Source organism: Sander vitreus, chromosome 23, assembly GCF_031162955.1.
Source record: "Sander vitreus isolate 19-12246 chromosome 23, sanVit1, whole genome shotgun sequence".
In the NCBI taxonomy this organism is placed as follows: domain Eukaryota; kingdom Metazoa; phylum Chordata; class Actinopteri; order Perciformes; family Percidae; genus Sander; species Sander vitreus.
In genome coordinates, this window is record NC_135877.1 from 4,237,395 (window position 1) to 4,255,211 (window position 17,817).

Genomic DNA, 17,817 nt, shown 5'->3' on the forward strand with positions numbered 1-17,817 from the left:
TCCGACTGCCTTTTCTGCCGACAGTCGGCCGTCTGGTTGGTGTGTAAGCACCGTCACAGACCATTCCACAACAAGCGAAATACAGATGTTTTTCCACGGCCATGTGAAAAAACAAAGAACAGAGAAGAAGAGTAGTTTGGATTGCAACACAGAGGCAGTGTGACTTTAATCTTTGCTCAGGACACCATTACTCCACTATATCTTTACATTGCAAATATTTGTTTGTTGCTATATTGATGTTCTGAATGTTGAGTACGAACTGCACATACGACGACCTATAAGTTCTAAGTTTGCATGTAAATGTTTCCTTAACTACACTAGTGAGGCCATCACCAATCCTCCAGCTGGTGCAAAAATCTACAAGGACAGTTGGGATTTCGACTTGTATGTGGATGAACTTAACAGCGCCATCAGCTGCGAGATATTTAAACATCAAAGCTGGATCCAGTTTTATTACACCTGGGCAGGCTTTCAAAACTACAACCTTGTTGTGCGGGTAAATATGCTGGACAAGCAAGATCCTTTCTGTTCTTTTAAAACATCTGTCACAGACTGGGGCTGGGCTCTTCCTTTGCATAAACGTTGCTGAGCACTGTTACATACTAATGTGGTCTGAACTTTGGTGGAACACTCTGGTGCTTGGTTCTACACTACTTAAGAGTCCTGGCCTTTCCTTCCCTCAGTTCATGTCCCCTCTACTTTCTGCTATTAAAATGATTATAAAATTAAATCAGTGTGCAGTTTGTTTAAACCTACCAATTTTATTTTAACCTGTTCATATCCACTGGGTCGCGGGCGTTAAGTAATTGGATGTTTCACATTGAGCATTTTACCACAAAAGTTCAAAACTTGTGTCAATATGGACATGCTACACATCCTTAGATCAGTTAGATTCTCCTCAATTCAGTTTATTTTACTGAAATCATAAGCACCAAAGCATTGTTCATAATCGTAGTGCTCATAGAACGAAAGAGATGAGAAATCATGACGATTTCCTACCTGTGAGCTGGTCCTAAACGCTGAATCTGGGTCCATTGCTGGCTTGTTTATATTCCTCTAGTCCATTAGTGTCCATCGAACAAAAGAATCTAAAGGGTTTTTAATAAAAAAATAATCCAAGTTCTGAATATCGTCCTGTAGAGACAGCTAATTGTCTGCTAACTTGGTCCTGTAGAGGCCAATGCTAACTGTCTGCTAACTTGGTCCTGTAGAGGCCATTGCTAACTGTCTGCTAACTTGATCCTGTAGAGGCCATTGCTAACTGTTTGCTAACTTGGTCCTGTAGAGGCCATTGCTAACTGTCTGCTAACTTGGTCCTGTAGAAGCCATTGCTAACTGTTTGCTAACTTGGTCCTGTAGAGGCCATTGCTAACTGTTTGCTAACTTGGTCCTGTAGAGGCCATTGCTAACTTCGTTTGCCGAACTCGTTTCTTCTAAAACAATATTTTCTCTTCTTCTTGCACCGTGTTGCTGGGTATGTTTATTTTCGTTAGTGTGCTGCCTACACAATTAAACTATCCCCACCTTTTTCTGTTTAGTTTTCTTCCCAGAGCAGCCCCTAACATTCAGCCGCACGGAAAGTCTCTGAGCAGCCATGTTGGAACGAGCTGTCATTGACTATCAACACGTCAGTCATGATATTTGTTTGCCAATCAAATTCCCTTTCCAACGCTGTATAGCTTGATAGTAACGGCCAATGGGAGCCAGTCTAAATGTATGTGTAACGGAGCAAAGTCTCTCCTCCCAGAGCCAGCAGGACATGCATGTGTTTTGTGAGAAAAAAAGAGGATTAACAACGTTTAAATGAATGAATATGTGTGGTGTTCCGCATAGTGTGGCATAAATCATGTATTTGTTTTCCAATAGGCCTATGACTTATTTAAGACGAGGACAAAAAAAAACCGATTTTGAACTGAGGTAGTGTTTTAATCACAACAAGCTAAACAAACACGATTCTTAGAACGGCCGTGTCTTGGAGAGAAGCAAAGCGCCACACTGCCTCCTGCTGGCAACATTCAAATGCTGTATGCATCCATGGCTGTATTATAAAGAAGCCTTGTAGTCTTATCAGGAGACAATAATTCACCATTATTGCTCATATTAGAATATTTCTCTTATAGCAATAACACTCCTGAAATAAAAACAAAATTACATTAAATGTGACCATACATTTTGTGTGCGTCACATTAGCACGCTGACATTTGCTAATCAACAGTAAACATCAAGTACAGCTGAGGCTAATGGGAATGTCATTAGTTCTGCAGGTATGTGGAGATAAAATAGAGGAAATGTGTGGGGATCACTACAGTTATATAGAGTCATCCTTTGGGGACTATGACTGTGTTAATGCCATTCTGCAATCTTTTCATTCTGGCACTAGCCATGGAGGGACGTGGAGGTTGTATCATGCAACGTGGAGATTTTAAAATTCACCTTTTCTTTCCTTCCACCTTTGAGTACCTCCCTCTCCGCCTGCTTTCTTTCAAAAGTCTGTGGGTGGTGAGCTTATTATGAACTGAAAACTGCTCCTATTGGCTGAGCCTGTCTTCCTTTCTTTCTGTTGCTTCTTCAAAGTGGATGTCTGTTTGATGAAATGCAAATGTCCTAATATGTATATACCAGATGATCGAGACAGATGATGACTTTGAAACCCTAACTGATGGCTATGACTACCTGGTGGACTTTTTGGATCTGTCATTCCCCACCAAGAGGCCTGACAGAGAGCACTCCTACATAGAGGTGAGTTACTGGAGAACACCAGGCAAACAACACACAACAGCATAGTAGAGCTTTTTGAACTCTACTACCTAAAATTATGTCTTAGAAGACACTAAAGGAACAAGAGAGCTAACAGATCCTACAATCAATCTGTTATGTTAGATCTTATAGTTGTTAAAAATGGTTGATGGATCCTTTTAGAAACACACAACACAGTTTACATGCATACAAAAAACTGATTGCTATGGCTGACAATGTCAAAGCAGACTTGACAAGGCATCTTAAGGCCAGCACAAAAAAATTCAGATGTCATATCCTAAAGCATACTTGCAGAACTAAGTATGTCTATCAGTATCACCATTACCTGACATTGAGATAGTTTTCTAAGATAATTCAGAAAGATGTTCAAGCAGATCTGCTTTTTTCATAAAACCACCAGCACGCATTAATGATGATAGTTACAAAACATTATGCTTTTCGATTATATATCCTCAGATTCTCCATGTTTTTAAAAGATGATTAAGTCAGATGAGAAGCGTCTTGCTTTGCCGTAGCAGTAATGTGATGTTTCTTGGTTTCCTCCTTTAAGGTTAAAAACCGGATTGGGGTGATGAGATACGTGGTGCTGCACGGTCGTCTCTGGGATGATCTGTACATCGGCTTCCAGAACCGCATAAGCCGAAACCCGGATATTTACCACCACAAGTACACACACTTTATCTCATATAACAAAAACATCACATTCAGTCAAAGAACCACAGGCATTTGTTTCTGATCACAGCAGAAGTGGCCATTGTTTTTGTGTAGGGTTGGGTTGTGATGACATGTAAGCATTCAGAATACAGAAATGAAGTATCTGTGTTCAGTCCATGCATCAGTATTTTAGTATTTTCAACACAATGTTTACTGGTGTTTTGATTCATTGTAAATGTTCTGAACTTGAATCTGTCCTGTCGGTCTCCAGGTTCTGGAACCACTTCCAGACAGAGTTACCAGTTGACAGGCCAGACTGGGACCAGTTCCTGCAGCAGGAAGCTTCCATCCAGGAGCCTGACACACCACAAGAGGAGCCAAAGAAATGGCGCTATTGTGTAGTGTTATGATTATGTATTATTGGCATATGAAGATCAAGTAACTGATTTTTTTTTATGTTAGATTTATACCTTCCATGCCAGCTGGGTAATACATTACATTACAACATTAACATTAGATGTCCTTCTGGCTGCAGTAGTTGTGTTACCATGGTAATCTTAGAACTTTGATGTTTGCATTAATCATTGTTAGTATGTGTCTTTGCCAATCATATTTTTATGTTAGTAAAGTTAAGTTTTTGTTGTTGTAAAGCCCAGCTTCACATTAAATGTCCCAACAGACTGTTCAGGCCAAAAACATGAAGCCTTGCTGACACAGCAGAAGTTCAATAAGAAATCGAAATTCATCTAGTTTACTGGGCAGTTACTGTATTTTATCTGTTATGTTTGATTTGTAACCCTGTAGGCTGTGTGTTGGATATGGATTATGTATTAGGTATGAATAGGTAATGGGTATGTGTGGGCCACTAGTCCATATTTTAGAAGTACTGTATTTGGAGTCTTGGTGCATAGCCTGAGTGTACAGCAATAGAGGACGACACTGGGTCGACATCACAAATTTTACCTGGAAATGAAAAAAAGAAATACGTATTCTAAAAAAAAAACACAAAAAAGAAATACATCAACGATAATACTTGTCTGTGTGCAAACCTTCATCAATCAAGTGCAAGATCTTTGCTGTGCTCATAGAAAGTTCCACATCTATATATGTATTTAATGTCATCTATGAAGTGTACTTTATTCAGTCAACCAAGTGCAATGATACAGTATGAGGGTGTCAGAGTTCAGGGAAGTGTATTAATCATGTCATTTATCATTAATAATCAATGGATGCACTGTCAAATGGAAAACATAGTGATTAAAGTGTTTGTGGTGTTCCTTGTTGAGCATTTATTAACACTGTCAGTGTGTGACCACAGAAAATATGACCTATACTTACACTATACACTTCTGTTATTAGCACTAATTTATTTCAGGTTGAGTGAGACTGGTATTACATTTTACCATACGATCAAAAAAGGACTCCTACTTTTTTAATGCTAATGTTTTTTTTAGTTTAAGAATCTGGTCGAACTGTTGGATGGATTAATCTTCATTTAATTTAGCTGCACATTCTGTGGACATTTGGTCTGTGCCGGTGTTCTACGAGGTCATCATTGAGGTACTTATCAAAAACATTAAAAATAAGATTAATGGATGCTAAAAATTGGATCATGAGGGGGATGAATACGTTGCTGTTAAGGTAAAGGTAGTCTATATCGACAACGATTCATTTACGGGATTTCTGTGGTGCCACCAGATGTCCGTTACCTTCCTCTTTCTTTGTGTTGGCGTTCTAACCTCCGGTGGATTTGTGAGGACTGTGGTTAACAGCTCCTCAGATCTCTGCAGGGTAAATCCAGACAGCTAGCTAGACTATCTGTCCAATCTGAGTTGTCTGTTGCGCGACTAAAACAACTTTTGAACGTACACGTTCCACCAAAACAAGTTCCTTCCCGATGTTATTTTGCAGAGGCATCGGTGCTCCGTCCGGCACGTAGCACCATCCAAGACGATTGTAATGTGAAGAATAATAAATAATAACCTGTAATAATCCACAACCAGAGCACATTTTTCTCCCATCCCAGAATGTTGTGTGGACTAGCCAGACCTTCCTCCTTAGCACTCCTCACCCAACTCATAGAGCTGCTGCCTAATTAACCAACTAGCTACAGAATTTTCTTTTTAGCAAACAAAATCTACCATCAGTGGCTAGTATTGAGACCCTGCTTTGTGTGGTAAGTCTGCCACTGTTATCATTACGAACTACACGTGCCATGCAAGAAATTAACGTTAACAGGCGTAGCAACTGTACCTAAGGGGGACAGGGCTTAGTGAATAATCAGTTATATTATTTTTTATCAGCTTCTGCTTGGACTCAGATATTTTCTTGCTTGGACAGATTTCCTGCTCTCAGCTTTGGCCCATCTTGCAGTCAGGCTGCTTCTGTGCGCTTGCGAATCTTCTCCTCTCGGATTTCTCCTGCGCTCTCTGATTTTTTTGTTATAACCCTGTCAAAATTCCCCAACCAATAGAATGCCAGTTGTAGTGTTGACCAATGAAATGATCCCTGCCCCGTTAAGGGTGCGTTCGCTTTACGTAAAAACGTCCGTTGCGGATGGCTACTCTGCGACCGGGTTAATTTACTCCCGCGGTCCAGTGTATTAGTACATATGTCAACGATGCAGTGTTGCCAACTTAGCGACTTTTCGGAACCCCATAGCAACTTTTTTTTTTACAAAAGCGACTAGCGACAAATCTGGCGACTTTCTGTAGAAAAGACGCCAGTATTCTCCAGCGAGCATGAGGTAGACTTCCAGTGAGGTTTTGCTCTCTTTCTCTCCATGGAACCGTAGATGAGGGGTCCATCCACACTCTGAGGGTCCCGTAGCTGAAAGGTTCTGTGATACACTTTAGTTGGGGAGGAACAAACCTCCCGTGTTTGTGGTACGTTCCAGGTTGTTTTCTTCAAACAACAACGAGATTGCAAACAACATGGGGGAGAGCAACCCTGTAGCGAGCCCCGCTCGATGGGAAATGGCTAAGAGTGCAAGCCATTGGTTGAGACTATGGCCGTGGGGTTCGCATATAAAGTACGCACCATGTCAATGAATTTGGCCCCCAAACCAAGCCTCTCCATTACTTGCCACAAGTAGTTCCACTCTAGGCGGTCAAAAGCCTTTTCCGCCAGTTTGGTTCTAAATTCTGCATCAAAAGCTGTGTTCTGGAGAAGGGAATTATTAAATTGCCATCTCCTAGATCTTTCTCCTAACATATCACAACAGAATGTGGTTATCAGCGCATTGTGGTCAGACAGAATTGCTGGATATATTGCTATCATGTGGAACATTGCCTTAAGCCCACTGGAGCACAAAATATAATCAATGCGGGAGTGGGTGAGCATGATTGTGCATCCTCCATACATCTGTAAAATGGTGGGATTCCACAACTGCTTTGAACATGTCAGATATATGTTTTTGGGCTTTGGTGTGATTGATCCCTGATCTATCCTGATTTAAATCTTGTACTGCATTCATGTCTCCCCCTATAATTAGTGAAAATTCATTGAGAGAGAGCAATTCATTGGTTAGGCGCGGAAAAAGCTTTCATCATATGTAGACAGTGCATATACGAAACGAAGGCTATTTTCCTACTCCTTATCGTGGTACATATACAGTCAGGTCCATAAATATTGGGACATCGACACAATTCTAATCTTTTTGGCTCTATACACCACCACAATGGAGTTGAAATGAAACGAACAAGATGTGCTTTAACTGCAGACTTTCAGCTTTAATTTGAGGGTATTTACATCCAAATCAGGTGAACGGTGTAGGAATTACAACAGTTTGTATATGTGCCTCCCACTTTTTAAGGGACCAAAAGTAATGGGACAGATTAACAATCATAAATCAAACTTTCACTTTTTAATACTTGGTTGCAAACCCCTTGCAATCAATTACAGCCTGAAGTCTGGAACGCATAGACATCACCAGACGCTGGGTTTCATCCCTGGTGATGCTCTGCCAGGCCTCTACTGCAACTGTCTTCAGTTCCTGCTTGTTCTTGGGGCATTTTCCCTTCAGTTTTGTCTTCAGCAAGTGAAATGCATGCTCAATCGGATTCAGGTCAGGTGATTGACTTGGCCATTGCATAACATTCCACTTCTTTCCCTTAAAAAAACTCTTTGGTTGCTTTCGCAGTATGCTTCGGGTCATTGTCCATCTGCACTGTGAAGCACCGTCCAATGAGTTCTGAAGCATTTGGCTGAATATGAGCAGATAATATTGCCCGAAACACTTCAGAATTCATCCTGCTGCTTTTGTCAGCAGTCACATCATCAATAAATACAAGAGAACCAGTTCCATTGGCAGCCATACATGCCCACGCCATGACACTACCACCACCATACTTCACTGATGAGGTGGTATGCTTTGGATCATGAGCAGTTCCTTTCCTTCTCCATACTCTTCTCTTCCCATCACTCTGGTACAAGTTGATCTTTGTCTCATCTGTCCATAGGATGTTGTTCCAGAAATGTGAAGGCTTTTTTAGATGTTGTTTGGCAAACTCTAATCTGGCCTTCCTGTTTTTGAGGCTCACCAATGGTTTACATCTTGTAGTGAACCCTCTGTATTCACTCTGGTGAAGTCTTCTCTTGATTGTTGACTTTGACACACATACACCTACCTCCTGGAGAGTGTTCTTGATCTGGCCAACTGTTGTGAAGGGTGTTTTCTTCACCAGGGAAAGTATTCTTCGGTCATCCACCACAGTTGTTTTCCGTGGTCTTCCGGGTCTTTTGGTGTTGCTGAGCTCACCGGTGCGTTCTTTCTTTTTAAGAATGTTCCAAACAGTTGATTTGGCCACACCTAATGTTTTTGCTATCTCTCTGATGGGTTTGTTTAGATTTTTCAGCCTAATGATGGCTTGCTTCACTGATAGTGACAGCTCTTTGGATCTCATATTGAGAGTTGACAGCAACAGATTCCAAATGCAAATAGTACACTTGAAATGAACTCTGGACCTTTTATCTGCTCCTTGTAAATGGGATAATGAGGAAATAACACACACCTGGCCATGGAACAGCTGAGCAGCCAATTGTCCCATTACTTTTGGTCCCTTAGAAAGTGGGAGGCACATATACAAACTGTTGTAATTCCTACACCGTTCACCTGATTTGGATGTAAATACCCTTAAATTAAAGCTGAAAGTCTGCAGTTAAAGCACATTTTGTTCGTTTCATTTCAACTCCATTGTGGTGGTGTATAGAGCCAAAAAGATTAGAATTGTGTCGATGTCCCAATATTTATGGACCTGACTGTATAAGATATCCTGCCTGATAGGTCTTTACTGCTTTTGTCTAAGGTGAGTGCACATTTCCGCAACAGCAACACAATGGAGCCCTTGGTTTTGGTGTCGTTACTAGATGAGGCAGCAACCTTGAAGAATTTATTTTGTCGATTTACATCTCTTTTACGTAAATGTGACTCTTGTATAAGCGCCACGTCTATGTTTTTCCTTCTTAAATAGTTCAGGAATTTAGCTCATTTGATCGGCCCGTTTAGCCCAATCTTTAGACAAATCTGTAGCAAAGGGTGAACTGTTAGCTCTGAGCAAGGTGTGACAAAAACATAAAAAATTAAATAAATCCCCTAACCCTCTGAGACCGCAGACCCCCTCCCCTATCTGTAAGATGCGTGACCACATCAAACGCAGCTCGCGCAAAACTCCAGCTCAAAACTACACCTCCTGTCTTCAGTCAGAGCTTAATTGAAACAGGTCTAGTGAACTCTTATGTTAAACATGAACAATGTTATAAAAACCTTAGAACGAAGTAGTCTGGCTAAATGTTAATAAACAGACTGTAAACTGACCAGCCAGTATTTGTAAGTGTCCCTTTAAAGCTTGGCTCCCAAACCTTCAGGCAGTGTCCTCAAGTCAAACTCGGTACAGTATACAGATACCGTTAGTCTGCAGGTGCCCGCCTCGGCCCCGGCGTTGAACGCAAAGTCCCACCGCTGCCCTCCGGCTCCTCCGTTGTTAACAGGCCGTGGCGCGGAGCTGTCCATGCGTGTGTCACGCTGTCCTCCACATCCAAGTCCTAGCAGGAAACGCCCGGCTCCGCGGCTGCAGCGAAGGCAAACTCTCTCCCTCTGTGTGTATTGCTCCCAGGGCGTCCAGGCGACAAGCGAGTCTGAGTTTCGTTCAGTGTGTAGCTCATGTTGTGCCCCTTCAAACTCCCGAAGCCGCTGGATCGTGAATGTGACGCAGGCTACGACTCGATACTTTTTCTTTCTGCGGCCAGCGTTTCTGGAAATGAACGAGGGTAAAACCTTTTTTTAGACCTGACTAAATGAAATTTAAGACCTCGGATGAAAATCTGTTTTTAAGACGTTTTAAGGCCTTAAATTTAAAGTTCAGAATTTTAGACTTTTTAATTTGGAGAGAACACAGTGATTGAATCTTCGTGTGATCCTGCACTTTTTCCTGCTGCTTTACAGGAAGCTTTGTTCTGTTTGCCCACAGCTGAATAGACTATTGATGCCTCATCTTCTGAAACACTCCCATGTGCTAAAAGAGCTGCCCCAATATGATAAGTTTATTTAAAGGCATAGCTGTTATTAAAAAAAACAAAATGAAAACTCCTTCTCCGGGAACCATCACCTTATCGTGGTGGAGAGGTTTGTGTGTCCCTATGAACCTGAGGGCTGTGTTGTCAGGAACTTTGTGCTCCTGGTAGGGTCTCCCAAGGCAAAATGGTCTCAGGTGAGGGGCCAGACAAAGAATGGTTCAAAAATCCTATGAAAAATCGAGGAAGGGATGAAGTGACCCTGCCCGGCCCCCGTCTGGAGCCAGGCCCAGATGGAGGGCTCGTCAGCGAGCGTCTGGTGGCCGGGTTTGCCACGGAGCCTGGCCGAGCACAGCCCGAAAAAGCTACGTGGCGGACATCCCTCCATCCCATGGGCCCACCACCTGTGGGAGGAACCGCTGGGGTCGGGTGCGCTGCCACATGGGTGGCAGTGAAGGTCAGGGGCCTCGACGGACCAGACCCGGGCAGCAGAGGCTGGCTCTGGGAACGTGGAATGTCACCTCTCTGTGAGGGAAGGAGCTGGAACTTGTGCGGGAGGTGGAGCGCTACCGGTTAGATCTGGTGGGGCTGACCTCTACGCACAGTCTTGGTTCTGGAACCATACTCCTGGATAGGGTTGGACTCTTTTCTTCTCCGGAGTTGCCCAGGGTGTGAGGCGCCGGGCGGGTGTGGGGATACTCACAAGCCCCCGGCTGAGCGCCGCTACGTTGGAGTTTAACCCGGTGGACGAGAGGGTCGCCTCCGGGTTGTGGGGGGGAAAACTCTGACTGTTGTTTGTGCATATGCACCAAACAAGAGTTCAGAGTATTCGGCCTTCTTGGAGACCTTGAGTGGAGTCCTGCATGGGGCTCCAGTCGGGGACTCCATAGTTCTGCTGGGGGACTTCAACGCGCACGTGGGTAATGATGGAGACACATGGAGAGCGTGATTGGGAGGAACGGCCTCCCTGATCTAAACCAGAGTGGTTGTTTGTTGTTGGACTTCTGTGCTAGTCATGGGTTGTCTATAACGAACACCATGTTTCGAACATAGGGATGCTAGGCAGTGTCCTCAAGTCAAACTCGGTACAGTATACAGATACCGTTAGTCTGCAGGTGCCCGCCTCGGCCCCGGCGTTGAGCGTAAAGTCCCACCGCTGCCCTCCGGCTCCTCCGTTGTTAACAGGCCGTGGCGCGGAGCTGTCCCATGCGTGTGTCACGCTGTCCTCCACATCCAAGTCCTAGCAGGAAACGCCCGGCTCGCGGCTGCAGCGAAAGGCAAACTCTCTCCCTCTGTGTGTATTGCTCCCAGGGCGTCAGGCGACAAGCGAGTCTGAGTTTCGTTCAGTGTGTAGCTCATGTTGTGCCCCTTCAAACTCCCGAAGCCGCTGGATCGTGAATGTGACGCAGGCTACGACTCGATACTTTTTCTTTCTGCGGCCAGCGTTTCTGGAAATGAACGAGGGTAAAACCTTTTTTTAGACCTGACTAAATGAAATTTAAGACCTCGGATGAAAATCTGTTTTTAAGACGTTTTAAGGCCTTAAATTTAAAGTTCAGAATTTTAGACTTTTTAATTTGGAGAGAACACAGTGATTGAATCTTCGTGTGATCCTGCACTTTTTCCTGCTGCTTTACAGGAAGCTTTGTTCTGTTTGCCCACAGCTGAATAGACTATTGATGCCTCATCTTCTGAAACACTCCCCATGTGCTAAAGAGCTGCCCCAATATGATAAGTTTATTTAAAGGCATAGCTGTTATTAAAAAAACAAAATGAAAACTCCTTCTCCGGGAACCATCACCTTATCGTGGTGGAGAGGTTTGTGTGTCCCTATGAACCTGAGGGCTGTGTTGTCAGGAACTTTGTGCTCCTGGTAGGGTCTCCCAAGGCAAAATGGTCTCAGGTGAGGGGCCAGACAAAGAATGGTTCAAAAATCCTATGAAAAATCGAGGAAGGGATGAAGTGACCCTGCCCGAGGCCCCCCCGTCTGAGCCAGGCCCAGATGGAGGGCTCGTCAGCGGCGTCTGGTGGCCGGGTTTGCCACGGGGCCTGGCCGAGACTGCCCGAAAAAAGCTACGTGGCGGACATCCCTCCATCCCATGGGCCCACCACCTGTGGGAGGAACCGCTGGGAGTCGGGTGCGCTGCCACATGGGTGGCAGTGAAGGTCAGGGGGCCTCGACGGACCAGACCCGGGCAGCAGAGGCTGGCTCTGGGGAACGTGGAATGTCACCTCTCTGTGGGAAGGAGCTGGAACTTGTGCGGGAGGTGGAGCGCTACCGGTTAGATCTGGTGGGGCTTACCTCTACTGCACAGTCTTGAGTTCTGGAACCATACTCCTGGATAGGGGTTGGACTCTTTTCTTCTCCGGAGTTGCCCAGGGTGTGAGGCGCCGGGCGGGTGTGAGGGATACTCACAAGCCCCCGGCTGAGCGCCGCTACGTTGGAGTTTAACCCGGTGGGCGAGAGGAGTCGCCTCCCTAGCCTGCGGGTTGTGGGGGGAAAACTCTGACTGTTGTTTGTGCATATGCACAAACAAGAGTTCAGAGTATTCGGCCTTCTTGGAGACCTTGAGTGGAGTCCTGCATGGGGGCTCCAGTCGGGGAACTCCATAGTTCTGCTGGGGGGGACTTCAACGCGCACGTGGGTAATGATGGAGACACATGGAGAGCGTGATTGGGAGGAACGGCCTCCCTGATCTAAACCAGAGTGGTTGTTTGTTGTTGGACTTCTGTGCTAGTCATGGGATTGTCTATAACGAACACCATGTTTCGAACTATAGGGATGCTCATAAGTGTACTTGGTACCAGAGCACCCTAGGCCAAAGGTCAATGATCGATTTTATAATCGTTTCATCTGATCTGAGGCCGTATGTTTTGAACACTCGGGTGAAGAGAGGGGCGGAGCTGTCAACCGATCACCATCTGGTGGTGAGTTGGGTCAGGGGGTGGGGGAAGACTCTGGACAGACCTGGTAAGCCCAAACGGGTAGTGCGGGTAAAGTGGGAACGTCTGGAGGAGGCCCCTGTCCGACAGACTTTCAACTCACACCTCCGGCGGAGCTTTTCGTGCATCCCTGTGGAGGCTGGGGGCATTGAACCCGAGTGGACAATGTTCAAAGTTTCCATTGCTGAAGCTGCGGTGAGGAGCTGTGGTCTTAGGGTCTTAGGTGCCTCAAGGGGCGGTAACTCACGAACACCGTGGTGGACACCGGTGGTCAGGGAAGCCGTTCGACTGAAGAAGGAGTCTTTCCGGGATATGTTATCCCAGACGACTCCGGAGGCAGTTGCAAGGTACCGAAGGGCCCGAAGGGCTGCAGCCTCTGCCGTGAAAGAGGCAAAGCAGCGTGTGTGGGAGAAGTTCGGAGAAGACATGGAGAAGGACTTTCGGTCGGCACCAAGGTACTTCTGGAAAACCGTTCGCCACCTCAGGAGGGGGAAGCGGGAAGATGAGAACAGAGTTTAGTCATGTACCATTTGCAAAGTGAAAGCTAAAGTCCATTATTTAAAGCATGTCTATTTTTATGACACCTAATTATTAACCCTCTGATGCAAAACATATTCAAAACCTTTTAATGTACAATACGGGTCAAAAATGTCCAGTGTTAATTGTTAATGTTACTTGACACATAGATGAATGTTTTTATGTAATTTTTTAAAAACTAAATCATGTCGTCACCAAGAAAGGTTGATAGGGTGATAGAATGATTATATAGGGTATTTCACGCTGTTCCTTAAGGTCTCCTAATAGGGCATGTAACATTGGTTGGGCTGAAAATGGCCCGAGTGCTGTTCTATGGGCCCTAATGCAACCCTGTGAAAAAGGCCTAGAATGAAAAAGAGGTTTTTTCCCTTTTAAGGTATGCTTGTTGAGGGTAAGGTGTGCCGGGGTTGCTGCCTTGCCGGTCGGCCTGTCCACCTTCACAGAACCCGCTGTGAGCTGGCTGGAGCCCTGTCACGGCCGGCGCCCGCGGCGCTCCACACCCAGCGCAATGTCATCGTTTCTGGGTTACTGGACTACCAAATGCCGCTGCCCTGACGGAGCTCCGCGGCCTGCAGCCCGCAGAGCTCCATACCCAGCGCTAAGTCACCGTTTCCGGGTTACTGGACTACCGAATTCCGCTTCCCTGACGGAGCTCCAGCCAGCTCACAGCGGGGTCTGTGAAGGTGGACAGGCCGACCGGCAAGGCAGCAACCCCGGCAGGCACCGGCCAGCTGTCACGTCAGTCTGTGGAGCTTCTGAAGTGCGACACAGTCAGACCAAATTTGCAATTAGCCATACATTTTCGTAAAACGGCCCATATTTGACCTCTACATAGTTGATTTCTCGCATAAAAAAGTCTCAGAAGTGAATTAAATAATGAAATAGCAGACAAACAATGTATAAAATTTCTGAGATCCGTGGGACCTAGATTCAGAAGACCTGAGGCCTGTACTACGAATCCAGATCAACATGTCCTGGATTTCTTTCAGTTATCCGGCTTCACTAACCCTAACAACCAACGACGGTGGTTAACTAGTTCAGTCAACTCAGGGTTTCCCAATCCAGCAGTGTGCGCGTTCACATAAAAGTTCAGATAAAAGGCCAATCGCAAACATCTACCAGAGCCGCATATTTTAAACAAGAAGAGCTAACTATAATTCTACATAAATATGGAGAACACAAACACGTTTTACAGGCAAAATGCAGGAAAGAAAGCTGGCAGAAAAAGCTGACGCTGTTTTACGTAAATCACAACGCTTATCCTATCAATATCACTTCCAGTGGTGTAGTCTACGTGATAGTAAGCTCCAGGATTTCTATATAGGCTACCCACTTAAAAATGCCCAGTGACACCTAACAACATAGGCTACTTTCCATTATATTTTTGATACATTTTGAATTGTCATCCGTGCTTTTTTCAACATCTATAGGCTGAATTAAGGTATTTTTACCATAAATTGGTGTATTAAAGTGTATCGGAATGCAGGAAATTAAGTCGTTGATGCTTAAAACTTTCCTGGGGGAGGACACCCAGGCCCCCACACTATGATATGCCCCCTTCCTCCCCCAAAGGCAGATTCTGGCCAATATACAGTACACCCACTATAATAGTAGGCTATACATTAGAATAAAAGCTAACTGGAGATTTGAAAATATGACTACGTCTAGTTTCACACCGAGCCACCACACTGCAACAGTAGTTTTAAAAAATGTCTTAAATATATTAAAAAATAATTCCCAATGGCTTAAGCCTGGTGGGGGGTAACTAAACCCCGGTGGGTCACCAGGCCTGCAATAAATACACTGGGGGAAACCCTGACATTTACTGTACTTTATCTTATTGGCCTGTTTTTTATTGGCCTGACACCGTCCAATGGAACGTTACTCTCCAGTTTCAGTCAGCAAAGGGCTTCGACAGCTAGTTCTGTATTTAAAAAGTGTGGCAGATTCAACAGCCAGTATTAAATTAGCTACTTACTTTACTGAGTTTATGCTGGTAATCGGCCAGTTCGACAAAAAAATATTTAAAATGGGATTAGAAATTAGACTATTTCTAAAAATTAACTTCTGAAGTTGTTTATGCTCATATTAACTGCAAAACAACTTGAATCGTGTAAAACTTAGCGCAGCAGTTTGAAAAATGGCAAATGTCAGGCTCACTGATTTGCAGCCTTCCTATGTCTCTGGCAGCACGCTCCCAAAGAATAGCACGGTAGCATGGGTTGACCCACAATACGCAAAATAAATTGGTAAAAAGGTGACAAAGCAGCCTTATTAGTAATTCCACCATTGCTTTCATTTCCAATCTCTCTCAAACACACTCACACAGGACAGCACTGAGGTGCTTTGTTGTACTAGCTAATGTTACTAACATTACAGTCGGAGTGTTAATTTAGCTAAGGTACCTAGCTTACTTTACTGAGTAAATGCTAGCAATCGGCCACTTCGACAAAATACTATTTAAAATTGGATTAGAAAGCTACAGACACATTGTATTTATAAAAATGCAAACAAACTAAAACTTACTTACATTATTTATGCTTATATCTACCGCAAAACTTAAACTTTAATCGAGTTAAACTTACCGCAGCGGATAGAAAAATGGCGGCCGAATGTAGACACGTTTTGACCGAGATGACGCTCCTTTGCCGGAAATGAGGGGGTGTGGTCAATTCAACACTTGGGGTGTGAGAGTCCTCCCAACAGAAGAAGAAAATTCATCTATTTTACCAGGCAGTTACTGTATTTTATCTGTTATGTTTGATTTGTAACCCTGTAGGCTGGTGTGTTGGTATGGATTATGTACTAGGTATGATAATGTTATGGGTATTTGAGCCACTAGATGTTTTTCTAAATTTAACTAAGTAGCTTCGGTGCGTAAAAGTAACAAAATTTGACTGCTTCACAATGTTAACTTGTTAAAAACCGCAAACGTTATGTTTAGATATGAGGACGGAAAACACTGGTCGTATTTACTGTCACCATTAGGGGCACTAATTTAGGAAACACTCGTGTTGGAGAGTAGGAATAAACGTACTATATGGCCGTAATGTTTGGAGGACTTGTTGAATTATAGCTACAATAGGCCTACTGATATTTATTTATTTTTTTGTACGTGGGCCTTTTAAATTGGCTTAAAGATGTTTAGCTGCATGTTTAGCAGGACATTGCTTAACTTCTGTGTCGATACTCCTGTCTGCTTCTCCAAACTGGGGGTGTGCCGACTGCCATCTACTGTAGCAAATACACCGACTATAGAGAAGTACCTCATACAACCCCACTTCAAAAAAGAGGAACTCTCCCTTTAAAGCGTTTCAAACAGAAATGTGTATGAGGGTGCTTTACAATTGCATCTGGTCAGAGTAGTAGACCAGTAGTAGGAGAAGAGCATGGAAGCTTTCCCACAATGGTTAATGTGTGTATTTTGGCTAATCACAAATTATAACAGACCAAGAACAGTTGAATGTTTTTTTTTCTACTTTAAAGTCATTGTAAGTCAACTTGTTTCTGAAAATTAAATGGATCACATTTGGCAAACTTGGCTGAACTGTGTGATGATCCAAATACTGAATAAAAAGAGAAATGGTCTAAATAAAAAGTTGAAGGTAACAGGAGAAAGGGGTCATTGTGTAGATCAGTTTAAAATGTGACTGAGGACATCTTCTGGTCACTTTTAAAAAGACAGTTCTTCACCATTTGCTTTGGATTTCGAATTAAAATGAAATCTTGTTCAAGCTGAGGATTTAAAAGAAAACAGTAATAAATGGATGTTGTGTTGTGTGGCTAGACTGAAGAAACTGTATTACCACGACAGCGTAAGACTCACATTTGGTTAATTACGGAATGCGACAAAACTACGCAATGTGTCAATTAAATACTACAGAAGTGCCAATGCTAAGCATACTCAAAACAGTCAGTATTCTGCTTACAAAAATGCTTGATTCTGAAGGCCGTTCACATTGTACGCGGCATGCGCTGCGCTCCCCGCTAGGTTGTCCTATTCCCAACTATATTTGTTGTGCTTGCCGCCGGGCTCAGCGCAAATTTACGTCATACATGTGCCAATATTTGAATGCACGTCACGTCTGCGTCCGGTGTTTACATCAGACGTGCAGTACATGCGACATTGTGGATACACAGTAGTGATTTGGTGGAGACGATGTTTCTGTCTTTGAAACAAAAGAAAGCCTTGGCACTTGCCCCGGTTGTGAGGACAAGACAGAGGAAGGCAGCAGGAAGAAGGGTGTGGGAACACGAGACCCTCAGGTCCAGAGAGCAGTTAGGGGAATTCCGGCTGGTGAAGGAGCTCCGCATTCACTGTGACCTGTTCCAGGGTAATTTCCAGCTCAACATGGAGCAATTTGACCGTCTGCTGACGAGAGTCGGGCCTACGATTTCCCGGATGCGAACAACATT

General features: G+C 44.1%; 1 protein-coding gene across 1 annotated transcript in view; it reads left to right on the forward strand.

Moving 5' to 3' along the window:
• The window catches only part of cmah (cytidine monophospho-N-acetylneuraminic acid hydroxylase), a 37,615-nt gene extending 32,899 nt beyond the window's left edge, over positions 1-4,716 (forward strand). Inside the window, exons 12-15 of the mRNA XM_078243126.1 lie at positions 322-496; positions 2,623-2,739; positions 3,308-3,423; positions 3,683-4,716. Of these exons, the coding sequence (XP_078099252.1) occupies positions 322-496; positions 2,623-2,739; positions 3,308-3,423; positions 3,683-3,821 (547 nt within the window). The 3' untranslated portion in view covers positions 3,822-4,716. The remainder of the gene's footprint in view (positions 1-321; positions 497-2,622; positions 2,740-3,307; positions 3,424-3,682) is intronic.
• The last annotated feature ends 13,101 nt before the right edge of the window (positions 4,717-17,817 follow it).